The sequence below is a fragment of the Fundulus heteroclitus genome, chromosome 21, assembly GCF_011125445.2.
Source record: "Fundulus heteroclitus isolate FHET01 chromosome 21, MU-UCD_Fhet_4.1, whole genome shotgun sequence".
Classification (NCBI taxonomy): domain Eukaryota; kingdom Metazoa; phylum Chordata; class Actinopteri; order Cyprinodontiformes; family Fundulidae; genus Fundulus; species Fundulus heteroclitus.
This window is the reverse complement of record NC_046381.1, coordinates 2,011,653-2,036,827: the sequence shown is the minus strand read 5'-3', so window position 1 is coordinate 2,036,827 and position 25,175 is coordinate 2,011,653. Positions and strand designations below refer to the sequence as shown.

Genomic DNA, 25,175 nt, shown 5'->3' with positions numbered 1-25,175 from the left:
ACTAACAAAAGTGGAGCGCTGTCTTGGCTGTGGTGCCCCCTTGTGGTGGTTAAAGGACATCAACAACTCACATTAGGAGCAGCAGCTAACATGAGCTTTTGAATACTTTGAGATGCTGCAAACAAAACTGTTATTACTATAAACTATACAACACTGGTATAGAGAAGAACCGAAACGGAGGCAGGAAAGAAAAAAAAAAACCCCGGCAGAAACTGAAATTGTCAGCACTTATACAGGAAGTTATAAAAACACCAGTTTAAACTCCCATGGGTAACGTCAACAGATCGTTATTATCCATTTTTGATTTAGGTTTTCATATTTGCAGTCATTTAGGCAGATGGTTGTATGGTGAGGGTGGCCTGTGGTGTTTTATGTTCTCAGGTTACACTAGAAATAATCAAACTTAAAGCACTTAAAGCTTTAAGTGCTAAAATTACAACTTTAAAATTACAACTTTTATTTGTGGTGAAAATTTTGACAAGAATCAAAAAATGTTCTGCAGTTTTTTTTTGTTTTTTTTTTGTTGTTGACTGTGATAATCGAGCCCAGAAGCAGGTATCTAATTAAAGCTCCAGGCACTAAAATCTGACCAAATCTGACTCATAGATCACGTTAGTGAACTGGAACACTGGAGCAGCTGTCCCACTTCAGTTGGTTTAAACATCCTGAAACGTCACTTTAGCAACACGTTAATAATCTGCAGGTAAAGGCACAAATTATTAAAAGAGAGACTCAATGAGAACCGCTCAAACTACGGTACTAAAAATATTTAAATGATTGTGCTTGTTGCAGTATAAATGCACACAGATGGATATATTCTCTGGTTATTGAAGCGTTTATCCATGTAGGTCAGGAAATCTCAAATATAACATGTAAGTGGTGAAATTAACATCTGAATATAGCAGCTAAGTGAAACATACCTAAATAAAAGTATGCATTTTGCGGCTTGAAAAAGCAGCATTTACCTTTGTGTTCAGGTGTGCTGTACCTGGATCAACATTATCTGTCAGCATAATCAGGAGCTGCACACTTCCATTTCTCATACTCAACCTGTCCTAAAGCAATCTGTATCGTCACATGTAGAAACGGACATGAAATTGGGGGATAAAAAGAGCATTACAGTCTTATCTTGGTAGACTGTTCTCACTAAACCCTGCGTTATCTTTGAGTCTGTAACAGATTTTAATCGGTGTGTCGTTCTGGCCGCAAGGAAGGAACAGCAGGACATTAACCTCCCAGCAGACCAACCTTTGATCTTCATAAAGTGAGGCTGAGGGAAACGCTGCTGGCTCCTCAGTCAGCTGCAGATTCTGAGGTAACAAGCTGCAGAGGCTCTGCTCCATCCTCCACACTCAGGTATTGTTGGGACTCACCGTTTCGCTTTATGCCGGCACTTTCTGCTCTCTTCTCTTTGGATCACACATTTGATCCGTTCCGTCTCGTTCTGATTCTATTTATTCAGTTCAGCCTGGATTACATTTCAAAAGCTCTTTACACAAGTATGATGCATTATATAGCGTTGTTTTTAAGAAAAACTAATGATCTCAGGTTGTTTATGTTTGGATTACAACCCAAAGCTTCCCTCCATGCAACTGCAACTTAATTTGATTGTTCATTTATCGCTAGACAGTTCTCTGAAATGATACACATTTGTGCTGTATGTTTGACGTTGTAGCAGAACATCAGTTCTTTTTATTTGTGGTATTTTCGAATCATGTAAAAAACATATTTCTAAACCAATGTGTTAGTCATCAGACAGCAGCTGGGCAGACTACTGTTATTTGATGCTGTGGGTTTAAAGGGACTCACCCTGATAGACCCAGTTTTACTATACTAGCAGTCCACTATCGGTTCTGATCTTGTTTCTCTTTGTGCTCAGCTCTCTATCAACAGGAAAACACACTGTCCACGCTGTGCTGTGTGAACATTTTGACTAGTTTCATTCAGCCAGTTGTTTTGCTGTGAGTACTTTTGAGTTGTCGGTATCTGGCCTGCAGCTCCCACTGGAGCTTTCCTGGTTTTGAAACTCAAGAGGAGATTTTTTTGGGCAAGAAAAATTTACCTTAAGAGTCACGCTTCAGCAGTTTTAAGGACATAAAATTATGCACTATAACCATGAATAAAAATGTAATTTAATAAAACTGATAGACGTTAACAGGGGAAGTATAAAGAGGATTTGATCCGCCTCGCATTCATACTTGGAGAATAAATGTTTCACAACAGTTTGGCTTTTAAAAGCTTGCTAATCATCTTAGACGCAGTGCCAATGCAACAAAAGCAGACTCGGGTGCGACATGACCCGATAAATCTGCATCAATCATTGTCCGGCTCTCTAGACACCCAAAGCTTGGCATAATTGAAGCAGTGAGGAAAAAGGCCAAACAGCAGTTACATATTAGCTTTAAAATCCCATAAATCACTTGAGAGCATTATTCCTGTGCATCATTCTGAATGAGTCCAGGCTATGTTGATGGTAAATGGTAAAACAAAAAATGTTTCATGTTGTATTGCTTTTTTATGTTTGCACGTGTTTTAAGTTTATGATAACACTTATTTTTATGTTATAGCATTTTTATTACTTCCATTAAACACATGTGAAATATAGTTGCAGTTTTGCGTTTTAAGCCCTCACTGTATAGAAGATTATAGCTGTTTGCAGTTCTGTGCTGTAAAGTATAACACAGGCGTACTAAACTGACGTTAGCTGGTGTTGTTTGCCGGCCATCTGCTTGGGTTGCCAGCCGGCCGGCAGTCAGCTGCTAACAGAGTTTGGAGTGCAGTTTTAAAAAAGCGTGATGAGTGGGGCTACTCTGGTTCACACACCATGAGAATTTGCAGAGAAGCTGCAGAGCAAAGGTACTCTATGTTCCCTGCAGTGCAATGAGCAGTCCATACCAGATCTAGTCAGTCTTTGTCCCAGAAGCACCTTTAGACAGAGTAAGTCCATGTACTGTACCGGTACTGTTAGATAGCTGGTCATAATGCTATGGCACAACTCTTTAAGCCTTCATAATAGACCAACTTTTATACTTTTATACGTGAGATTAAGCTCTGCTTTCTCAGCTCTCCATAAATGTCATAACTGTGACGAAGGACAGAGCAATCACAATTACCACGTGTTTGATTCATCTCTGGGAACTTTGACACAGTGGCAAGCGGCTCCTGTAATTCATTGACTCAGTACATTTAACGGTTGACATGAAGCAGCAGAATTAGGCATTTCCTATTTGCATTTCATCTGCATACATTTCTCACGACAACACATTCAAAAGGTTTTATATGAAGTGTCAGACGCAACTCCCTTTAATACATGTTGGTCACAAGAGACACATTTGTAGTAACTTTGCACTCTGTTTGTTGTTCAGGACACAATGCAGAAGGATTATTCTCTAGAGCAGAATGGGAATCGGCGGGTGTCTATTGTAAGTATGCAGGACAAACACTAGCAGAACGTTCCTTTCTGTCTAAACGTGTCCGTTTTGCTTCTTCAGATCTGTTCCCCTGGTATTGTTTCACTCGCATCCTGTGTTTTTGTTGCTCAGCTCTTTGAGACTCGTTGGATGGAATGCTCTCTGATTTTTGCTCTCTCTCCAACTCTGCCTCTTTGTCTTTGCCTTCGCCAGTCTGATGATGGGATTCGATGGCGCACTGGATCTGAATTTGCCGGCCCAGAACACACCGACGTGCCCAGCAGCAGGGGGTCCCACCCCTCCCTGTTTGGAAAATACCAGCCCAGCCTGCAGACCCTGAAGCCATTCCGCTGGTCTTCGCCACAGTCAGTTTTATCTACAACATAATTAAAAGTTTCTTGTACATTTAATCCACTCCATGAACTGTTTTACATTTTGAAATGTTACTACCATAAACTTAAATGTATGTTATTGTCCGCTTGCTCAACCTTTCAGTTTATGTGGATGACCAGGATTGCAGTTGTGTCAAACACTTTCTAGTTTCTGATGATGTATTAAATGCCACTCTGTAATATATTTAAAGCTTGGACTATTGTTTTAAAGCCAACTCTTACTTAAACTTCTCCACAATGTTCCTTTTGTCTTGCCTGATTGATGTTTTCATTGGTCTTCATGACACTGTCTGTTCTTTGAGAATTCTCAGTTATCTGCATCATGGTAACCACAAACAGTCTTAAATCGGAGGCAACCGGACATTCGCTTAGTTCTTTTCGAAAATGTTTTGACACCTATCCAGGAGTCTTTGTCAATTCTGGTGTCTCGCATTGGAGCAAGCTGCTGTTGGTTCACTGCTGTTTTAAAGGTCATGGAGACCCATCCTGTTAGGAGCATACTCAGTCAGATCCAAATCAATGACCCATCCGCCACTGTCCTGGGTCGTTAGAAGCTATTGCTTGGTGTGAGTGGAGTACTTGGTCACCTGAATGATGAGACTGCTGATGTAATCTCTTTTGAATCTGTTGAAGGGCCGAGCTGTAAACACTGAAATGCAATCCTCTCCCTCTGTTTAGTAATAGCTGTTCTCTTTTGACCAACATGGCTTCTTTCTTCCCTCTTCCCAACCATCTGTTCTCTCTGTCCAAAATCTGGACATCATTGTCGTCAAAAGACTGCTTTTTGTTCTTGAGGTACAAGTGGACTGCTGAATCTTGCCCTGAGCTGCTGGCCCTCCTCTGCTGCTCCATGCATTTATGTAGCTGTTGATTAGTTTCTCTGATGTCTGAGCCTTCCTCGCTGCATTGGACTGCATACACAACGCCGCTCAGCTTTGGTTTGGGTGTTCTGTCTTAAGGATGAACCCGTTTTTGTCTGAGAGTGTTATTAGGTTACTGGTATGTTGTGTTTGGAGAAAAGTCTTCTGAGTTTCTCAGAAACTACTGGCACATATGAAAGGTTGTGTAACATTGTTCTCTTGCAAACCTAAATTACCCACAGTCCTTCCTGTATTTAATTCTTGGTTATTATATTAAGGATTAAAAGCATTCTATTTTACAATCATGCACCTCTTTGCGTTGTCATTGGTAAAACCCGTGTATGTGGATCTTTAAACGCCAATCTTTTATGCAGATCCCACCCTGTGGACAATGCAGGCTTCCTGTCCTTTACAACCTTTGCCTGGATGACTCCCATGATGTGGGCCATATTCAGGAACAGGCTGGACATGTCTTCTGTCAGCCTGTCCCCATATGATGCCGCTGACACCAGTGGAGAAAGGTTTGTGGCTCTTTTTTTATTTCTGTTTCTGTTATTTGATCCTATTACGACGTGGATCCTAGCAAAGGAAATCCTTTACCAAGTTGCTAGACTTCATATTTGGAGAATTTCACACGAATCCAACGCTAAAGGCACCACCCAGCAGTCTAATTTCTTTATCCGACCAATGCATACTAACAGTTAAAGCATTGCTTTTCTCACCATGATTAATTATCCAGCTCAGATTAATTATCCGGAAATACCGATCTGCTGCCTTAGACCAATCACAGACTGATACATATACCGAGCCGCTGCCTTATGTGATGTCACCAGAGGCGTGTGTGCCTGGGACCCTGATTTAACCTTGGTTTTATACAAATTTACAACAAAACCACAAACTGAAGTGATTTTTTATTGATTTTAAAGAAAAGTGTGGCTGTTAGCTTCAAACTCTTTAATGTGCACGGGTGTTTGAAGAGCAGGAAGAAGGCTGGATGTGTGTGAGCGTCTCCTGGCTGTTTGTGGTGCAGGCTGCAGAGGCTCTGGGAGGATGAAGTGACAAAGAAAGGTCTGGAGAAGGCCTCCCTGGTCAATGTGGTCCTTCGCTTTCAGAGAACCCGGCTCATTCTGTCTGTCTTCATCGGTGCCCTGGCCATGACAGCAGCATTTGTTGGCCCCGTGAGTTCTACTTTAATACTATTACGTATTACAAATATTCTTTTTTTAAAAGCTGTGTTCAGTGCCATTCAAGTTAGTTGTAGTGAAAACGTCACTGCAAGTTCTGCTTAAAGTGCTAAGGACCATTAGCCATATTTTTAAGACGACTGAGTGTTATTTGATGATGAATTTAAGGCCATCCATACTGATCCATATAGTAATGCTTTGTTAAACTTCACCTTATTCCATATTTCTGTGTAGTTATCAATAAAAAAAAGAAGTACTGCGTATTTCAATTTTGCAAACTGATAATGATTTTGTAGCTGTTCCCCAACTCCACCCCCACCAAAAAAAACAAACAAACTGTAGCTCACAGAATGAGTCATCAAAATATGAAACTAGGAAGTAACTATTAACTACTGACTGTTGATACTCTTGAAGTGAGGAAATCTGCCCCCTTAACCCCCATAGTACGAAAATCCTCTGACCCAGTTAACATTGTGCTTTTGTGCGTGTCTGTGTGTGTGTGTGTGTGTGTGTGTGTGTGTGTGTGTGTGTGTGTGTGTACCTTTGCCAAGCATTGTAATTCATATCAGTTGCACCGTATCATAGAGGGTCAGCTATATCAGGATTTCTGGCCACAATTCAACAATTGTTTTAAACCATTGAGAAGGTTTAATTATGAGGCTGAGTTCAATTTATCACACACACACACACACACACACACACACACACACACACACACACACACACACACACACACACACACACACATCCTTGTTTAATGTATTTAGTGAGTACCGTGCCTTGACTTCCATAGACCTCCAATTGTCTTCAAGCCTTTCTATGGCCTAACGCTATGCTAAACCTAATTAACACCTTAGTCCTAGACATAACCCAGAAAAAAAGTCAGGAACCTTTTTTCGGTCCTCATGTTACACCAAAGTCCTCACTTTACAAGTAATGTGAACAAAAAATGTTGTCGCTAAGCAGAAGAACAGATACACACACACACACATGCAACCAGTATTTTGTAGCGCTCTATGTTTTGGGTCTACACAAACATGAGCCACTTTTCAATGACCTCACTCTGAATCTGTTTGCCATGAGGACACAGCTGAACACCTCTGGTGCTGGTCTCCATGTCCCCTCAGGCTGTCCTTGTTAATGAAATCCTGAACTATATCGAAAACCCAGAGCAGTCCACGGTGGCCTACGGGATTGGCATGGCTTTCGCTCTGTTCCTCACCGAGTTCTGCAAAGCGTTCTTCATTTCCCTGATGTGGGCGGTCAACCTGCGCACAGCAGCCAGGCTCAAGGGAGCCTTCTCTTCTATAGCCTATCAGAAAGTCATCGCTCTGAGGGTGCACAGCGGGATTTCAATGGGAGAGGTAAACATGGCATGGTTGCAGATATCTGTTTTCTGCTTTTACAGTGTGATGTAGCACCGTGCAATTACAGCGGATGTTTAAGCCTCTCTGCGTTCTCTTCTGTCCTCCGTGCACGCAGATGATTAATGTCTTGACCAACGACGGCCACAGAATGTTTGAGGCGGTGCTGTTTGGGAGCTTTGCGCTCTGCACACCGGTGATCTTCATCGCATCCATCGTGTATGCCTGCCATGTTCTGGGTTACACCGCACTGACAGGAGTCTGCATCTACATCCTGTTTGTTCCCATCCAGGTCAGGACCCGACATCATAATCTCAACATGATTAGCTTGATTTGATTTATCACATGCGTTTACCCATTAATTAAAAAGCAAAAGTCAGGACACGACTCACTGAATCTTGTTCACAGCATGAATCTTCTTCACTTAAAGGATGATTTTGGATATATAGAAAATAATAAGAATTTGGATGTAGGCCATATTTTGCAATTGGTCTTCAATATTTGTGTCAACAGGTGCACTGTTTAAAATCCCGAGTCACAGTTTACCATTGCAAGCAGCTGTATGAATGCGGCTTGGAAACAACAACCCTTGCTTTACTTTGCAGTTTTTGTTGGCAAAACTCATTAACAAATTCAGATGGAAAGCCATGCAGATAACAGACAACCGCGTTCGCACAATGAATGAGATTCTCAACAGCATTAAGCTCATCAAGATGTATGCTTGGGAGGAGTCCTTTGAGAAGAAGATTGCAGGTAAGCCAGGAAGCTGCACGTTAACCATTAGGATACAGAGAATTTATAACCCTTAAACATTTTCCACATTTAGACTTCAGTGTATTTTCAATTGAGTTTTTTACGTATACATTGACACGAAGAAGCCCATAATTGTAAATGGATGGAAAATGATACATGATTGAAACAGTTCTTTACAAATAAAAATGTTGAAAGGCACTGCCTGCATAGAAATTCATCTCATGAAATCACACAGATTATTTCTATTCAGTGATTAGGTGACTCCTGAAATCAGTTTGCATTGGATTTTATTTGGGACCATCAGAGTAAAAGGGACCGAATACACATACTAGAGATGCACTGATCCACTTTTTTTCCAATCCGATACGATACCTGGGCTAAGCGTATCGGCCGATACCCGATACTGATCCGGTACTACTGTTGAATGAATAAACGGCATACCTCGCCATGTCAGTGAAGTTATCAGCCTTTAAATAAACATCGTTTAAAAAGTTCTGCATGGGGCTTTTGGAGGTGCTTATTTAAGTTTATGATGTTGAATTTACCATCCTTATCACCTCTTTGCAACTTATGCATTGAGTGTAAAATGTTTCCAAACAGCAGACTTGCTCCATGTTGCGCTGTGTTTGCTCATCGCTAGCTGCTGTGCGTGCTGACGTGACCCGTGTTGCAACATAGAATAGATGTAACTGTATTGCTGTGTATGATATTAATAAAATAAGAAGAGTCTGGATCAGAACGCTGGATCCGTATCAATCGTCCGACATCCGATCTGCTAATTAGTCAATATCGGAGCCAATATCCGATCCCGGTATCGGATCAGTGCATCTCTAACATATACGCATGTCACACTTGTCACATTTCTCTTTGTATTTGTAATTTCTGTGTATGCATGTGGGAAGGTGTGCAAATGTACTTCATGTACATGACAAACACGTTTTCTTCCTCACAGGATTAAGAAAGAAGGAGAAGAAACAGATCCAGCTGGTCAGCTACATCCAGAATATAAACACCAGCATCTCCAGCATCGTCCCCATCGTCGCCACTGTGCTCACCTTCCTGGTGCACACTCTGCTGGGTCTACCGCTCAACACAGCTGATGTGAGTGCTGCGGCACTGGGGGTTTGACCGAGGGATTACAACAAAGAACTGACCCCACTGACAGCATGGATCAGATATTATGCCACAATTACCGTCTACCGCTGAGTTTTCATTTAAATTCAGTTCAAGGACTGTTGGTGTTGCATCCAGTTTGTCGTTAAATTCTCTGTTATCAACAGGCCTTTACTACTATCGCCATTTTCAACTCCATGAGGTTCGCCCTCGCTCTGCTGCCGCTGTGTGTGAAGGCCCTGGCTGAAGCTGCGGTGTCCCTGAAAAGATTAAGGGTACAGCTAGTAAACAGCTACTACTTTAAATGCTTTGACGTGTAGAAACCAGTCCTATTCATACCGCTTTGCCTCCCGTTCTCACATTTTCTCACATTATATCCGAAAACACCATTTTATTGCAATTGGATTGAAATAGGCTGCAATGCCTTGTAAAGCCCAGCCTTCTGCTGGTACTTGAAAGCTGAGACATCGTATCCACCCGTTTGGTTGTAAGGTGAATAATCCGTTCAAAAGTGATGGATCCAACATGTGGCTGGTGTTTCAGAAAGTCTTGCTGATCCAGAATCCCGAGCCCTACCTGCAGCAAAAGAAAGACAACCGCACAGCTGTGGAGATGGTAAACGCAACGCTGTCCTGGACCAGAGCAGCCGGTGAGCCGGACCGCTCCGCCGGCCAGGACGGTCCCGTGGGCGAACACAAGGAAGGCAGGAACGGTCCCAGTGAGAGCTTACCAACCCTGAGAAACGTCTCCTTCTGCCTGCCTAAGGTCTGCTGCAAACCTCGTCAGCGTGTTGCAGCGTTGCGGGCCCAGACGCAGGGAAACTAAAAGTCTCTGTGTTGCTTCCTGAAGGGCAACCTGCTGGGTGTCTGTGGGAATGTGGGGAGCGGAAAGACGTCACTCATTTCCAGCATTCTGGAACAGGTTGCTTCATGTTTTGTTATTTTTCCTGAGTTTTTGTGCTGATTTTTACTTTTTACTGCATCATAATTTCTTCTTGGGTGCCTAGCTTTTGCATAGCTCCTGTGGTCTAAATGATCTTCACGCGCTGCTATCTTCCAGATGCACCTTCTTCAGGGCTCCATCACAGTGGATGGGACGTTTGCCTACGTTTCCCAACAGGCATGGATTTTCCACGGCACTGTTCAAGAAAATATCCTGATGGGGGAAGCTTTTGACCAGACCAAGTAACTACACGCTCGCCGCCATCTACAGAATCATTTCAGAGTGATGATTGAATCTAAGATATTATAGAAAGATGATTATCTGGTGTTCCGCTCCGCCACAGACCAGAAAAACAAGCCTTAACAATTTTTTTTTCTTGTTCTTTGAAAATAATCTGCTCACATGAAAAATGTTTAACTAGGAGAAAGTGAAGTTTCGTCTGTCATGGTAGTTAAACAAGGACAGAGGTCATTTGTGTTATCTAGCAGCTTTATGTGCAGAAATCCCTTCATGTTGGTGGAAGACTGACTGCTGTGCTGCGTACGCTTTGCACTTTATGACTTTATGACTTTATCTGACACAAAATTATATAACAGTGCCTTTTAGTGTTTGGTGTATTTCATTTGACAAAAACATTTAGCTATTTTTTGACAAAAGTTAGATGTAACTTTATGTTCTTTTTTGGGTTTGGCCTTGAAACTCTGCTATAGATGATATTTTTGCCCAGTCTCTTTTTCTTGTGGTTGAATGATGAACATTGATCATAACTGAGGCACTTGAGGCCTGCAGCTCTTAAGGTTTTTGTATGATTTGTGTAAATACAAATCCGCAGTTTGTATTTTATTGAATTGTCTTTGGCTGATATTGAAATGTGTTCGATCTGAAATAGAACAAACCTGCAAAGAAGAAAATCTGTCACGGATAAACAGTTTTTCACAGCACTGTTAAGTGTCAGACGGAAAACTTTCCTGTATTTATGTGATGCAGATATGACCGAGTTGTGGATGTCTGCAGCCTCAGAGCTGACCTTAAAATACTGCCATACGGAGATCAGACTGAGGCAAGTGCTATCTTTAACATCTTCCTCCCTAGCGTCGTGTTATCTTAACCACATCGTGTTTTTGGGTCTAGCCCTTTCTTATGCCTTGTTGACAGTTCTTTTATGCTTGATCTCACAACACATTAGAAATAATCAGCTAGACACAATCTGTAACACTCTCCTAACTTTAAACGTTTGAGGCCCTAAAACTGCTGACTACATCACCCAAAGAGGGCCAGGGTTCTCTCATGTTCAGATCTTTATTTCTTTTAATGTGGATGATTATGGCTTAGTCAAATTTGCCATCTCAGAAAATTAGAAGATCACATAAGATCAATGAAAAAGGGATATTGCAAACAGAAATGTCAGGCTTTTATAAAAACATGTTCATTTCTACGGGTAGGCTTAGGGTCAGTACTTGGTCTGGGCTCCTTTTGCATTAATTACTGCATCAGTCCAGCGTGCCATGGAGGCGATCAGCCTGTGGTTCTGCTGAGGTTTAATGGAAGCTCAGGTTGCTATAATAGCAGCCTTCAGGCCATCTGCATTGTTGAGTTTGGTGTCACTCATCTTCCTCTGGGAAATACATAGACAGATGGACAGATGGCTGTATTGTCTGTGCGCTTCAGAATACGCAGTGGAAGGCAACATCTGCACTGACTGTGGAAACTATACTTCACATAACGTGGAATCTGTGCTTCGCCACGCTTCCTCCAACCTCTGGGTCCTTGATTTCCAAATGAAATGCAGAATTTACTTTGATCTGAAAACAGGACTTTGGACCATTGAACAACAGTGCAGCCCCCCCACCACCCTTGTTTCAGGAGCAGGCTGACATAAATAAACATTTGTTTGAAAATCCTCTCAAAGCTGGCGTTATCCCTGATGATGCCGCATCTTTTCCTAATACACTTTTTCCTTCCACTCAACTTTTCGTCTTCAACTTAACTTATTTAAGTTAAGTTGGCCACAATATAACATTTTTTTTAGACACTGAATTTTGGGTTTATTATCTGCAAGCCATAATCATCAAAATGACAAATAAAGCCTTAAAGTATTTCCCTCAATGTGTAATGGATCAATAAAGTATGACCTTTACTTTCTAAAATGAGTGACACAAATATTTAATTTATTCTTATCAACTTTCGTTCTATTATTTTGGGCTGTACTTGTATGCATAAAGTGTGTCCCATTTTCATTGACATTATGTTCAAAGAGGAAATGTGTTACAGTTCTTATGCTGTTTTTTTTTTTGTCAGATTGGAGAAAGGGGGCTGAATCTGTCAGGAGGACAGAAGCAGAGGATCAGCCTAGCCAGGGCCGTCTACGCCAACAAAGACATCTTCCTCCTCGATGATCCCTTGTCTGCTGTCGATGCCCATGTGGGAAAACACATCTTCGAAGAATGCATAAAGAAAGAGCTTCGAGGAAAATCCGTCATACTTGTCACACACCAACTCCAGGTAGCACCACATAGAGATCGTTGCATAAATAAATCACACAACTGGTTGTTTTTCGCCACTCCACTGAGCGTTTTAAAAGGGCCTGCAGCTGATTGTTTTCGGCTGACACGTTCCAGTATCTGGAGTTCTGCGATGACATCCTGGTTCTGGAAGACGGCGAGGTGAGGGAGGCTGGGAATCACCAGGCCCTGATGGGAGCCAACGGACGCTACGCTCAGCTCATCAGCAACTACCAGATGGAACAGTCCAAAGTAAGAGCAGCACAAGTGGTTTTTATTAACGTCATTTAGCCCCTCTTTCCCTTTGGCTTTATTGTTTTAGACGCTTTAGAGCTATAAACAGAAGAATGAGCTGTAAAACAAGCTGTAACCACTGGGTCCTGTATTCTTGTCAATGTCAGACGCAGAACGAGGAGGAGGAGGAGGAGGCGTCACCCAAAGAGGCTGCTGAGCTGCATGATGTCAGACAGCGTGCCGACAGTGGCATAGTGAACCCAGGTATGAAATAAAGGATATCTTCTCCCACCAACTAGTTTAGTAACAGGGACTGGAGAAATGAAAAGCAATCTCTCACAGTAATTTGAAGGAATAAGACCCCAGAAGCAGGATCAGTCATAAAAACAGACACTGATGAACTGGTTCCACTTGTTGCAGTGCAGTGAACAGAGAGTTAACACGAAAAGTATGAAGAAATATAAAGTTAAAATCACAACAAAGCAAATCTAAATCCCACATCAGTATTTATACAGTGATGCCATGTTCTTGTTGCAGATTTTTTTCTGCTTCTTTGAATGTAGAGTAGAGAGGCGACACAAAGCAAGTACAGAGAGGACATGCAACCAGACACACCTGACCTTAGAGTAGATTTTATCTTTACCAGTTTGTCTACTTTTAAGAGCGGCACATAAATGATGCTAATAACTTTTTTGCTATCCTGAGTTATATATTGGCTCAAGTTGTGATGCACAAAATGACATCTGTGTCTCTTTTCAGTGTTTGACATGTCAGATGAGAAGGACGATGGGACGCCAGCGGAACAAAAGAGTGAGTAAACAGAAGCCAGCGGATTCTGATGCTGACCCAGCAGTTGGTTTAGGGTCCAGACCAGCAGCACAGAACAGTCTCCACATGGAGGACGGGACGCTTAGAGACAACGGGGCAGATTCACAAAACTTCACAGCTTCTGCTTAGTGAGGCAGATTCCTCTGACTACTTTCAGATGCAAACCAGCATCTTCAACCACATCAGATACGTAAAATGTACATCTTTTTAGAAACCAGACATGTTTTTCATCCTTATACGGACATGGGTGTATTTTACCCAAACGTGTGCCTTACATCTCATTTCGGTGAGGGCAGACTGCAGTACCAGGTTCTTTGCTTCTTCATTTGTGTGTAGTTTCAGAACTATGCCCTGGTTGGCACAGGTGCAGCATGTGCAACTTGCTTTGTGAAATTATCCCAATGAGGGCACCTGGAATCAACAATTACAACTATTTTAATGTTCCATGACCTTTATTTGAGAATGTTGTCATTGTTTGTCCACGTGGAAACAACTTTTCTTCTAAAATAGGATGCATTGCAGCATGAAGTAAAATCTAAAGTTAAATGTTTCAGTATGGGTGGGTGGGGTCAAAGATTGACAGCATTTTTACAAATTCAGAATTACTCCTCTGTAGCTTTTTTAAAAGCCAATTTATGTCATATTAGAATTTCTGTTCTTGATTTCAAATAGAGGAATGTGAAAAATGTCTAGACTTGTTGAAAACAATTATTTGCTGATTGATACTTTGTGGAGGGTGGGTTTCTTCAAGTTAAACTCCAAATTATTTTAAATTTAACCCCCCTCATCATTTTATATTTCTCATACAACAAGAAAAGCACTTCACTAAAGAAACAGATCATGCAAAAAAAAAAAAAGGCACCAGCTGTGGAACAACAACCCTGCCATAGACATCCAGTAAAACACATGCTTCCAGCTGCTAAGGGGTAAAGTTTGCAGAAACAGATTTACAGTTTGAGCTTTAATAATATTAACAATGATGGAAAAAATACAGAAACAATGGATGTGAAAGCAAGCACACTTTTACAGGAAAACAGAAAAAATATTGACTGATGAGAAGGTCCAATAAATGTAGAATCAAAGCTAAACGGAGAGTGTTAATGAGGACCTCTGGTGGGGAAAAGAAGAGGTACAAGGAAAGTACCTTGAAAGTGTTTCAATCAAAGATGAATTCTATCTGATACGTTCTCTCCTGCTCTTGTTACAGCCGGAGATCAGCTGGTCAGCCAGGAGTCCTCCACAGAGGGATCTGTGTCCTGGAGAGTCTACCATCAGTACTGCCAGGCAGTTGGAGGTCTGACACACACAGAAACACGCGTAGTTACCTGAATCAGCAGTAACATTCTTCAGATATTCTCTGCCCGGTTGGTTATATTTGGGGAAACCGTTTTCCTGCAGGGTACATCATCACCTTCCTCACCATCGTGATCATAGTCCTCATGATCGGATCCACAGCCTTCAGCAACTGGTGGCTAAGCTTCTGGCTGGGGAATGGAGACGGGGTGAGAATCCAATCACTTCCTCTATCCTGTCACACATTTTATATTTGACCTCAGTCACAATAAGCATTCATGGACTCCCAGAACTATAGATGCATCAATCAGACCCCCACCCCTGTTTGATACCAATTTCTGTGTTCCCTGGACCTGCTGATTCTGACGGATTCAGACTTTTTTCTTCTAAGGACTAAGCGTGCAGCAGATTTTTTGCTACAATGTAGTTTTTAATCCAATAAATGAAGAAATTGCAAGTTAATCCCTACATTTGCATCGAAGCACGTCACTAACCCTTATCTGAACTGTATTAAACTCAAAACAATTGCATCAACATTCATAATCATCATTGTTGTTTTCATATAGTGGGAGTTCTTAGTTTCAATCAGGTGTTGTCCAACAAGGGTGAATTGATTGGTGCATCTCTAGTTACCATCCTGGTCTCATTGCATAAAAACTAATCACACCTAAATTATGATTTAGGAAATGAAACATCTAAAGTACAATGTTCCTGGTCCTCCAAGAGGCTTTGGGCCTTAAGGGATCGTCATCTTACGTTGTATGTATTGTAAGTGTGAACTGTCTTATTTTCCTTTTTATTTAGTCAGGGAATTCAACCTCTAACCCAGGCGATGTCTCCCAAAATCCAGAGCTGGGCTTCTATCAAATGATTTACGGAGTGATGATCCTTGTCACGTTGGCACTTGCTGTGATTAAGTGTTTCTTTTACACTCATGTCACTCTAAGAGCTGCCTGCAAACTCCACGACAGGATGTTCAAAAAGGTACAGTGGAAATCTGGACCCATCAGCAGTCAAATTCAGAGTTCCCGAGTCAAAAATCAAAATGCCGCTTTTTTTCCCTTCCCAGATTCTTGCCAGCCCCATGAGCTTCTTTGACACGACGCCTACTGGACGCATCCTTAACCGCTTTGCTAAAGATCAGGAGGAGGTGGACTCTGTGCTTCCTCTCCACATGGACCCTTTCCTGCAGTTTTGTCTCCTCGTCACGTTCACCATCGTCATCATCGCCTCGGTTTTCCCCGCCATGCTGGCAGCTGTGGTTGTCATGGGTGCTTTGTTCGCCCTCGTTCTCTTGTGAGTTCAGGCCAGCGCAGGATCAGAAAGCGGGACAACTTTGCAGATTTATGGAATCTTAAGGCAAGTTGTGGTTTCCCTTTCAGCATATTTCAGAGAAGCATCCGTCAGATGAAGAAGATGGAGAACATCAGCCGCTCTCCGTGCATCTCTCTCACTACCTCCACCCTGCAGGGCCTCAGCACCATCCATGCCTACAACATAAGGGAGAGCCACATAAAACTGTAAGATACTTCAACCAGCACAAGAAAATCTCCTGATTCTGATTACATTATACAGTGCCTTGCATGAATAAATATCCCCTTTGAAACTTTTCTCCTTTTTTATTTCACAACCATTTTCCTCAGTACATCTTGTTTGGATTTTATATGACTGACCAGCACAAAGTGGAACATAACAATTATGCTTTTTTTTATTAATCTGTCACATAAAATCTGACTAAAGTGCATTGAGATTTGGGATAGCAACATGAGTTAATGTGAAAATACTTTACACTTTTCGGGTTTTGCACACTGCTCAACGGCCCTGTGCCCGTTGTCAAACTCTAGGTTCAAATCGCTGAACGACATCAACTCCAATCATTACTTGCTGTTTCACTCCGGCACACGCTGGCTTTCCTTCTGGTTGGACTTCATGGCTGCTTCCATGACCCTGCTGGTGGCTCTGTTTGTGGTGCTCAGCAGCAACGAAGTCATCAATCAGTCATTAAAAGGCCTGGCCATATCCTACACCATACAGGTACGTCTGGACGGATTCAGGTTTGGCTTTCTTTTTGTTTCGGATTCCAGAGACGTGGAGCGACGCTGAGGTGTGTGTGTGTGTGCACCAGTTAACAGGGATGCTGCAGTACGTGGTGAGACAGTCCACTGAAGTGGAGGCCAGGTTTAATTCGGTGGAACGGCTGCTGGAGTACATCACGGTGAGAATCCTGGCGTTTCTGAGACATCGCTTCATCCACCGAGGTATCTGACGCTGCTCTGCTCTAAAGGGATGTGTTTCATGTTGCACTCACAGATCTGTAAGTCTGAGGCCCCCAGACACATAAAGGAGGCTCAGATCCCTGATGGCTGGCCCAAAAATGGGGCAATCACCTTCCGGGAATACCAAATGAGGTACAGAGAGAACACACCGATCGTCCTGAACGGACTTAATTTCCTCATCCGAGCTGGAGAGAAGCTGGGCATAGTGGGAAGGACGGGTTCTGGTAAGTCGTCCAGAGGAAATGATTTCTCATGGACTGTGACTGTAGTTACAGAACAGAATCCTCTCTGATCCTGGATCTGTGTGACTTGTGTCTGTAGGGAAGTCCTCTTTAGGTGTGGCTCTGTTCAGACTGGTGGAGCCAGCCAGAGGAACCATTCTTATAGACGATGTGGACATCGGAGCCATTGGCCTGCGGGATCTGCGCAGCAATCTCTCCATCATCCCCCAGGACCCTGTGCTGTTTACTGGCACAGTCAGGTGCCAGATATTCACCCTACCAATCTAAAAAAAACAATGCCTGGGGACCAGTCACAAACTTACCCATTATACTTACCTACAGGTACAACCTGGATCCCTTCGACCACTATACTGATGAGGAGATCTGGACAGTGCTTCAGAAAACCTACATGAAGGACTCGGTATGTTACTAAAGCACACAACTCTTTGGACTTCCTTATTTTATAGAAAGATTTATTGACACCAGGTAGCGATGCACACTTTGCTAAATGTAATGGGTTGCTCATCCAGACCATTGAATTGAGGTGTTCCTGCAGCTTTCATGGCCACAGGCTGTATAGTATAGAACCCCGCCTACAGGCATACGGGCCCAGTCATAACCTGTCCTCCCTACTAAATATTCCACAGCCGACTGCTAATGGCATCATAACCAAGTGGAAGTGATTGAAATGGGAACCACTCAGCAACAGCGTGGAAGGCGGTTGCTGAACGGAGCACAGCTGTAGACAGCTGTCTGCACAGACCTCCAAGCTCCATGTGACCTTCAGATTACCTCAAAACCAGTAGACAGAGAGCCACATGCATTGGGTTTCCATGGCCGAGCGTCCATCCAAGTGTTACATGTAGTGGCGTAAAGTATGCTATGGCTGTATTCTAGAGCAGAGGAGATGTGTTCTCTGGAGGAACAAATCATGGCTTCCTGTCTGGCAGTCTAACGGATGTGTCTGGGTTAGGAAGTTGCCTTGTTCCCATGACTGCACCGTGTCCGATGCACTGTGTTTATTGCAGACGGGATTATCGTTTGGAGCTGGTTTTGGTCTCAATTTTGGTCAAACAGCAATTGAAACCTCATTCTGCATTTTTATCAAAATGCTGGAGAAAACAAAAGAGGTATAGACCAGTCAGTCTGCAGTCCTGACCCAGCTCTACCAGAAGAGGCTAAACAGCCATGACCCCAACGTGTTTAGCACCTTAGCATGATCAGAGAGATGATATGACATGGTAATTATCCTTTTGAAACATTATCGGAATAAATGGTAGCATTACAAAAGGAGTGAATCCTGTATAATCAAAGCTTTTTATGGCAATTTGTTGAATTCCTGAAATGCAGGAATGAATAGATCTTCACAAATGAAATAAAACTAGGACTAAACCAGAAATATTAAACTTAAAATGTCCAGTTTATTTAAGAAATGTGCTTCATGCTTAGTCCGTCTCTGAACGACTTTTTGGTGACTATAATTGAAGATATGGCCGTTTTTCCCTCAGATCTCCAGACTAGAGGGGCAGCTAGATGCTGAAGTGTTGGAGAATGGAGAAAACTTCTCTGTCGGTGAGAGACAACTCATGTGCATGGCCAGAGCTCTTCTTCGTAACTCCAAGGTCTGTATGCATGTGCATCCACCTCCCTATGCACGATATAAGAGTAGCCATGCCTCTTTAACATTGCCACATTTTGCCTCATCGCGGCCTTAAATTACTGGCATTTCTTTTAGTAGCTTACACAACGTCTTGACACAAGAATAAAGACAAAGTACAGGGAGACACTGAAAACCTCCTAAGGGCTGCAAAAGACCGTCTAATAAGAAAAAGAATGAGTCGATGCGTAGTTGTGTCAAAGTCTAGAGCTAACTCTAATTAAAGAACTTTGGCTAGACCTCTAATGTTGGCAATTCTGCAAAGAAGAATGGGCAAAAATGATGTGCTGGTAGAGACATGTGCAAACCATGTGTTATTTTCCTTCTTTTTAAAATTTTTACACTACTTTGTTGGATTATCAAATGAAATCTCACAAAAACAAATAATTTTTTTTGCAGTGTGAGAATATGTGATGAATCTTCTTGTGCAATCTTTTTTTTAACCTTTTATTTCATAAAATGCTGCATTGATCAAATCGGCAAAGCAGTCTTTGATTTGAGCAGGTAAATAAGATGATCTGCCAATGGAATGAGTATTTTGACCCCTAAAATAAGATAATTAGATAAATTACACTTGAAATAAGATGACCGAGATGAGTTGTTCCTATTTTAGGTGCAAGAATCTTATTCCATTGGCAGATAATCTTATTTACCTGCTCAAATCAAGAAAAAAACACACAGATTTTAAGAAAATCTTGCTTATTTTTAGTTCAGTTTTTGCAGTGTAATGTCATAACGCTTACTGTTCACAAAATCCTGTCTGTAGTCACCTCTTTGCTGGGTTTATGTGCTAACTTACCCCGTTAAAATAAGTTGGTGCTTCATCTTGTTCAATTAGCTCTCCTTTTGTCTGACAGATCATTCTGCTGGATGAGGCGACAGCCTCCATAGACTCCGAGACAGACGCGCTGATCCAAAACACCATCAAAGAGGCCTTCCACGACTGCACCATGCTCACCATCGCTCATCGCATCAACACTGTGATGCACGCAGACCGCATCCTGGTCATGGAAAACGGAAAGGTAACCTACGGCCACGAACGCACAAAGATACGCTTGACGGGAGTCTCATCCCCTGCCTCGTTTGGTGTTGTGTCTTTCAGGCCGCAGAACTGGACCCGCCAGAAGTCCTGAAGCAAAGACCAGACTCCTTGTTCTCCTCACTCCTCACTGCTGCCAATACTGTGAACACATAAAACCTTTGGAGCCAATATATATATATAAATATCTATATATGTCTATATGATGAACTGCAGCTTTGAGCTCATATATATATATATATATATATATATATATATATATATATATATATATATATATATATATATATATATATATATATATATATATATATCAGTATAGGAGCTCAAAGCTGGATCAGGTGTGACAGGGAAGAAGGGACTAGATCTTTTATTACTGTGGGAATTTTACTTTTCTTCTTGTTTTCTTAACTGTAAAGTGGCGTATTTATAGCACAACTGTTCCAGGGAACACCTTTCATTGGTTTATGATCAGTGTGTATGTGTATGTGTTTTATTTATTTTCAGTGCAGTGGTTTCCTGTCACTTTGCAAATGACATGTAAATGTTGAATGTATTGCAGAACAAGACAGGAAAACATATATTTTTTAAATTGCTACGGCCTTTGATGACACGACAGACTCTTGTGTTTTGTAAAAGCGGCATGCCGTGTTTACTGACTGTCCACACATACGATAGGGATGCTTTGACAAAGCAGGAGTAAATGTTGTCAAGTTGTAACCTTGAGTTTTCATTAGCATTTATGTTAAAGTGCACAATATATTTTTCTTAATTGTCTATATTTATTGCAATGCACAGGAACCTGGTCAGAGAAGCACCCCCCCCCCCCCAACCCTTTAATCTTTAACCTCTGAATAAAAAAAAAATCTGTGCAAATCAAATTGCACTCACAGCTCCTCTAGGTAGTAAACACCAAGCAGATAAGTCAGGGAGAACGTTTGAGGTGGGGTTAGGTTATAAAACGATATCTCAAGCATTGAACATCTCCCACGGTACCATAGCAGTCCATCATGTGTAAATGGAAAGACATGGCCGTCCATCTGACCTGACAGACCAGGTACACTGCAAAAATGGATCTAAAAATAAGCAAAATGTTCTTAAACATAGTGTTTTTGTCCTTGATTTGAGCAGGTAAATAAGATCATCTGCCAATGGAATGAGTATTTTGACCCCTAAATTAAGATAATTAGACATTTAGCACTTGAAATAAGATGATGGAGATGAATTGTTCCTATTTTAAGTGCAAAAATCTTATTCTGTTGGCATATCATCTTATTTACCTGCTCAAATCAAGGACAGATACACACATTTTAAGAAAATTTTACTTATTTTTAGTTCCGTTTTTGCAGTGTAGGAACGGCATTAATCAGAGAAGCACCTGACAAGCACATGGTAACTTTGGAGGAGCTTCAGAGATCAACAATTCAGGCGGGAGACTCTCTCCACACATCACCCATTCGATACGCTCCAAGATTACAGCCATCAAGGAAGACTGGCACGAAGAAAGCCACAAGCCTGTTTAGCTTAGAGTAACCTAAAATATTACTTCTCCTCGTATATAAGGCCTCCATACAATCTAACTGAGCTTAAGCCATTTTTTCCAAGAATCATTCTTCCATCCACAATGTCTTCTCTGAGTTTTATGCATCCAAATTAAACTAATTTATTCTGGTTGTTTCTGTGTTATATGTACATTTCTGAACTGGAACCCAGTAGGCCGGTAGATGTGGAGGAACTGTGCTTTCATCTTTACATCACCCATGTAAAAACTCACCATATTGCAAGTTATTGCAACGAAACAAACTCTCTGTGATTCTACGCTGAAAAAAAAATTGACGCCGACACGAGAAGCCTCTCTTGTCATTTGGCTGAGGGACACATGGTGGCGCTGTATGCTTCCACATTTGGGACATCATTCTGCCGTACTTAAACTCTTCACAGGTTTTGCTCCTCATTGGAAATGAATAAACTACAACCGAAGCATTAATAATATTTGTCATGTTACTAATCGCTCACTGCTCCTCGTTTTTTTTTTTTTTTTAACCAGCTCTTGAATCTCTTGATTGTATCTTTGACTTGTCTGACCTCTCCTGATGATGATGGTCTGGTGTTGCTCTGGTCCTTAGCAGAAACAGTTGTTTCTTTGTTCCCTGTCACACCCTGACAAAACATCACTGCAAATAAAAGATGAACTCGCCGGGCCTCTCCAGCTGGCGCATCGAAGCAAACAAAGGCGAAGACCAAAATAAAAAAAATAAAAAAAATAAAGCCACCCGCCGAGAAAATGAGAACTCATTAAGATAGTCATGGCAGCTGAGACAAGACACACGTTCTGCTCACATATGTAAGTAAAGCCTCCCCCCCGCAGCAGCTCTGGAACAACGAGGACTTCAGTGATCGGGCCTGAAAGTTCACAAGCAGCGCTGTGGATGGGGAGAGGAAGCGCAGCATGGTCTGCTCCCAGCTAATTTCTGCTGCCTCTCCATTCGCTCCGGTGACCTCATAGTCACAAGTTTGCTTTCTCCTTTAGGCTGAGGCCGAATCAATAGATCAGTTATTACTCTGGGTGTCTGCATGGGACCCCTCACATGCTGACTTCAATAGTCGCCAAAAAGTATTTACCCAAAACTTTTTCTTCACTTCTCACTCTCTTCCCCGGTGCTACTTTGTGATTACTTTAACTTTTAGTGGAGGACGGGTTTCTGAGAGTTGCTTGCGAGGATTTAGCGGCTTTGGGTTTTCTTGTAATTGCTGGAAATCATGTGACTCTGGTGGAAACAAAGCCCTATTTAAAAATCACATCCATTGCTATGTGATTTTGCCACTTACACCAACATGGCATCTCCAGACCTTCTGCATTACATCAACGCACAGTCTACCATGTATATAGCTCTAGATTCTGTATATACATCTATTTTGTTTTGTCTGCACCATCAACACCAAGTCAAATTCCTTGTAAGTGCAAACCTACTTGACAATAAACTTGATTCTGATTCTGATTTGAGAGGAGGATGGAGAAAAGGCACACGGGCCAAAGTTGCTAAGAACAAGGCGGGTGTGCGGCTATTATCACAGAGAATAAATCTGAGGAGCCATTCCACGAGGGTATGGGACAGAGCAGCTGAAGCCAGGAGACAAAGTGTGGTGACGATCAGCGAGCAGTGGTGCGGTTTCATGCGGGGAAACAGAGCTGCAAATGTCATGCCGGCACAGAGCGTATTAATAGAAATGCTCAGAATGAGTTGTGTTTCGTAGACCTAGAGGGACTATATGGCAGGCAGGCACCAAGAGAGGAACTGTGGCACTGGATGAGGAACTAACGGATGGCAAAGAAGCAAGTTGGCCTCAGAGGTTTCCTCGAGATAATTAGTGAACAAATAGCATCATGGCGACTGAGGAACACGGCAGACAGGTCAGGGAGTTGATGCAGAGATAGTTAGAGTGGCTTAGCTTACCCTGAGCTGTCTCTGTAGTTATGCTTCTATAGGCTTAGGCTGCTGGAGGACATCAGGGTTATTTCAACTTTTTGTTCTTTCTGTCTTTTTTCTTCATTGTAGGTGAATCTGGTCTGCCGTTCTGTTGGCTGTGCCGTCATCCAGGGGAGGCAGATCATCTACTGTTTCCCTCTAACTGTGCTTTTTGTGTCTCTGCTCTGTCTTCTCTAACCCCCATCCGGTCGAGGCAGATGACCTGACGGGGGTTAGAGAAGACAGAGCAGAGACACTGAGCCTGGTTCTGCTGGAGGTTTTTCCTCCCTGTTAAAGGGGAGTTTTCCTCTCCACTGTCGCTTCATGCTTGCTCAGTATGAGGGATTGCTGCAAAGCCATGGACAATGCAGACGACGGTCCCTGTGGCTATACGCTCTTTCAGGAGGACTGAATGCTGCTTGGAGAGACTCTATACGATCTGCTGGGTTTCCTTAGAGAGGAAACTTTTTGACCAATCTGTATGATTTGATTGAATTTGACTTGAGATGACATGTGTGCTATACAAATAAAATTGCAATTGAGATCAAGATCAAAGCATATCCATCCATCCATCCATCCATCCATCCATCCATCCATCCATCCCCCATCCATTTTCTTCTGCTTATTCGAGCTCCAGTCAGATGGGCAACCCGATCAGATGCATATTCATATGTCAAAAGGGCCCAGTTAAAGTTCAAACATAAATTCAATGTATCCTTTTCCCTCCACTTTGCAATTATTAGACTACTATGTTGCTCTGTGACAACAAATAACCATTTAACAGACTAAAGTTTGTGAAAGGAGAGTGAAAACCTTTCACAAAGCAGTGCAGTGAGCTGGTCTGACAGAGGATGGTTAGACATGAAGAAGTCTTAATTGTTTTAATTGTTGTTCGATTAGTTGCTGCCTGTCCCTGTCCTTTTCATCGGATGTTCTCACGTGAAACGTTCAGACCCCACACTGTTAATGCTTTGCTCACAAAAACTATGACAACTGCTATCTAACATGGCTTGTTTGTAACCTTTTAAAACATTTTCCTTGGTTTTAGGGATGGCAATACTTGTTCTTATATGTCAAACATCTGAGAAATTTTTTTTTTCTTCTAAGTTTACATCTGCCCTTGCTCTTGAATGTCCTGGTGGAGTCAACTAGTAGGCTACTTAAAAAAAAAAAAAAATCGGTGTTATTTTACGGGCCTGTTGCGGGAGTCACTCTTGTCACACTGTCAAGCACATCTGCCTTTTGGGTATTAATAACTAGAAACCTGGACATTGTTCCCCTCCACCACATCGCCGCGGCCCGTCTCGGAGCGCGTCCCAGTGTTGAACGTCAGCGCGCGGACGTCGCAGCGCCCCAGCTGCGGTGGGAGGAGCTAGGCGCGCGGCTGCTGCTCGGAGTTTGTCAGTTTCCTAAATATAGCGGGCGGACATTGTCAGTGTGTTTCTCTCTCGGCTGGGGACGCTTTGAGAAAAAGACGGCATTTATAGAAGCTGCTTGGAGGTGGGCAAATCGGTAAGTGGAGCTGAACGCCTTTTTTCCTCTCTCTCTCTCTCTCACGTACGTGAAAGTCTGTTTACAGGCGGCTTTCTATGCTGTAGGGAAAGGGAGGGGACCGCTGCACTTCATCCACTGTTCCGATAC

The 25,175-nt window shown here is 42.3% G+C and overlaps 2 protein-coding genes across 3 annotated transcripts in view; both read left to right on the top strand.

The window, feature by feature from the left end:
• The first annotated feature begins 1,295 nt into the window (after nucleotides 1–1,295).
• Nucleotides 1,296–20,278, top strand: abcc12 (ATP-binding cassette, sub-family C (CFTR/MRP), member 12). The gene is made up of 31 exons (XM_012874006.3): nucleotides 1,296–1,356; nucleotides 3,366–3,422; nucleotides 3,624–3,775; nucleotides 5,037–5,183; nucleotides 5,693–5,840; nucleotides 6,974–7,210; nucleotides 7,329–7,502; nucleotides 7,816–7,963; nucleotides 8,916–9,064; nucleotides 9,244–9,351; nucleotides 9,620–9,841; nucleotides 9,926–9,997; nucleotides 10,136–10,260; nucleotides 11,006–11,078; nucleotides 12,317–12,520; nucleotides 12,637–12,771; nucleotides 12,921–13,017; nucleotides 13,513–13,563; nucleotides 14,789–14,875; nucleotides 14,980–15,083; nucleotides 15,679–15,858; nucleotides 15,944–16,170; nucleotides 16,257–16,394; nucleotides 16,719–16,908; nucleotides 17,000–17,089; nucleotides 17,185–17,374; nucleotides 17,472–17,631; nucleotides 17,714–17,792; nucleotides 18,880–18,993; nucleotides 19,886–20,050; nucleotides 20,131–20,278. The coding sequence occupies exons 2-31, from the start codon at nucleotides 3,372–3,374 to the stop codon at nucleotides 20,221–20,223; spliced, it is 4,110 nt and encodes a 1,369-aa protein (XP_012729460.2). The 5' UTR covers nucleotides 1,296–1,356; nucleotides 3,366–3,371; the 3' UTR covers nucleotides 20,224–20,278.
• A 4,628-nt stretch (nucleotides 20,279–24,906) lies between these two features.
• The window catches only part of LOC105934150 (myocyte-specific enhancer factor 2A), a 53,324-nt gene continuing 53,055 nt past the window's right edge, over nucleotides 24,907–25,175 (top strand). For both annotated transcript variants that reach the window (XM_012874013.3, XM_012874012.3), the window contains exon 1: nucleotides 24,907–25,046. The gene's annotated coding sequence lies outside the window, so the exon portion shown is untranslated. The remainder of the gene's footprint in view (nucleotides 25,047–25,175) is intronic.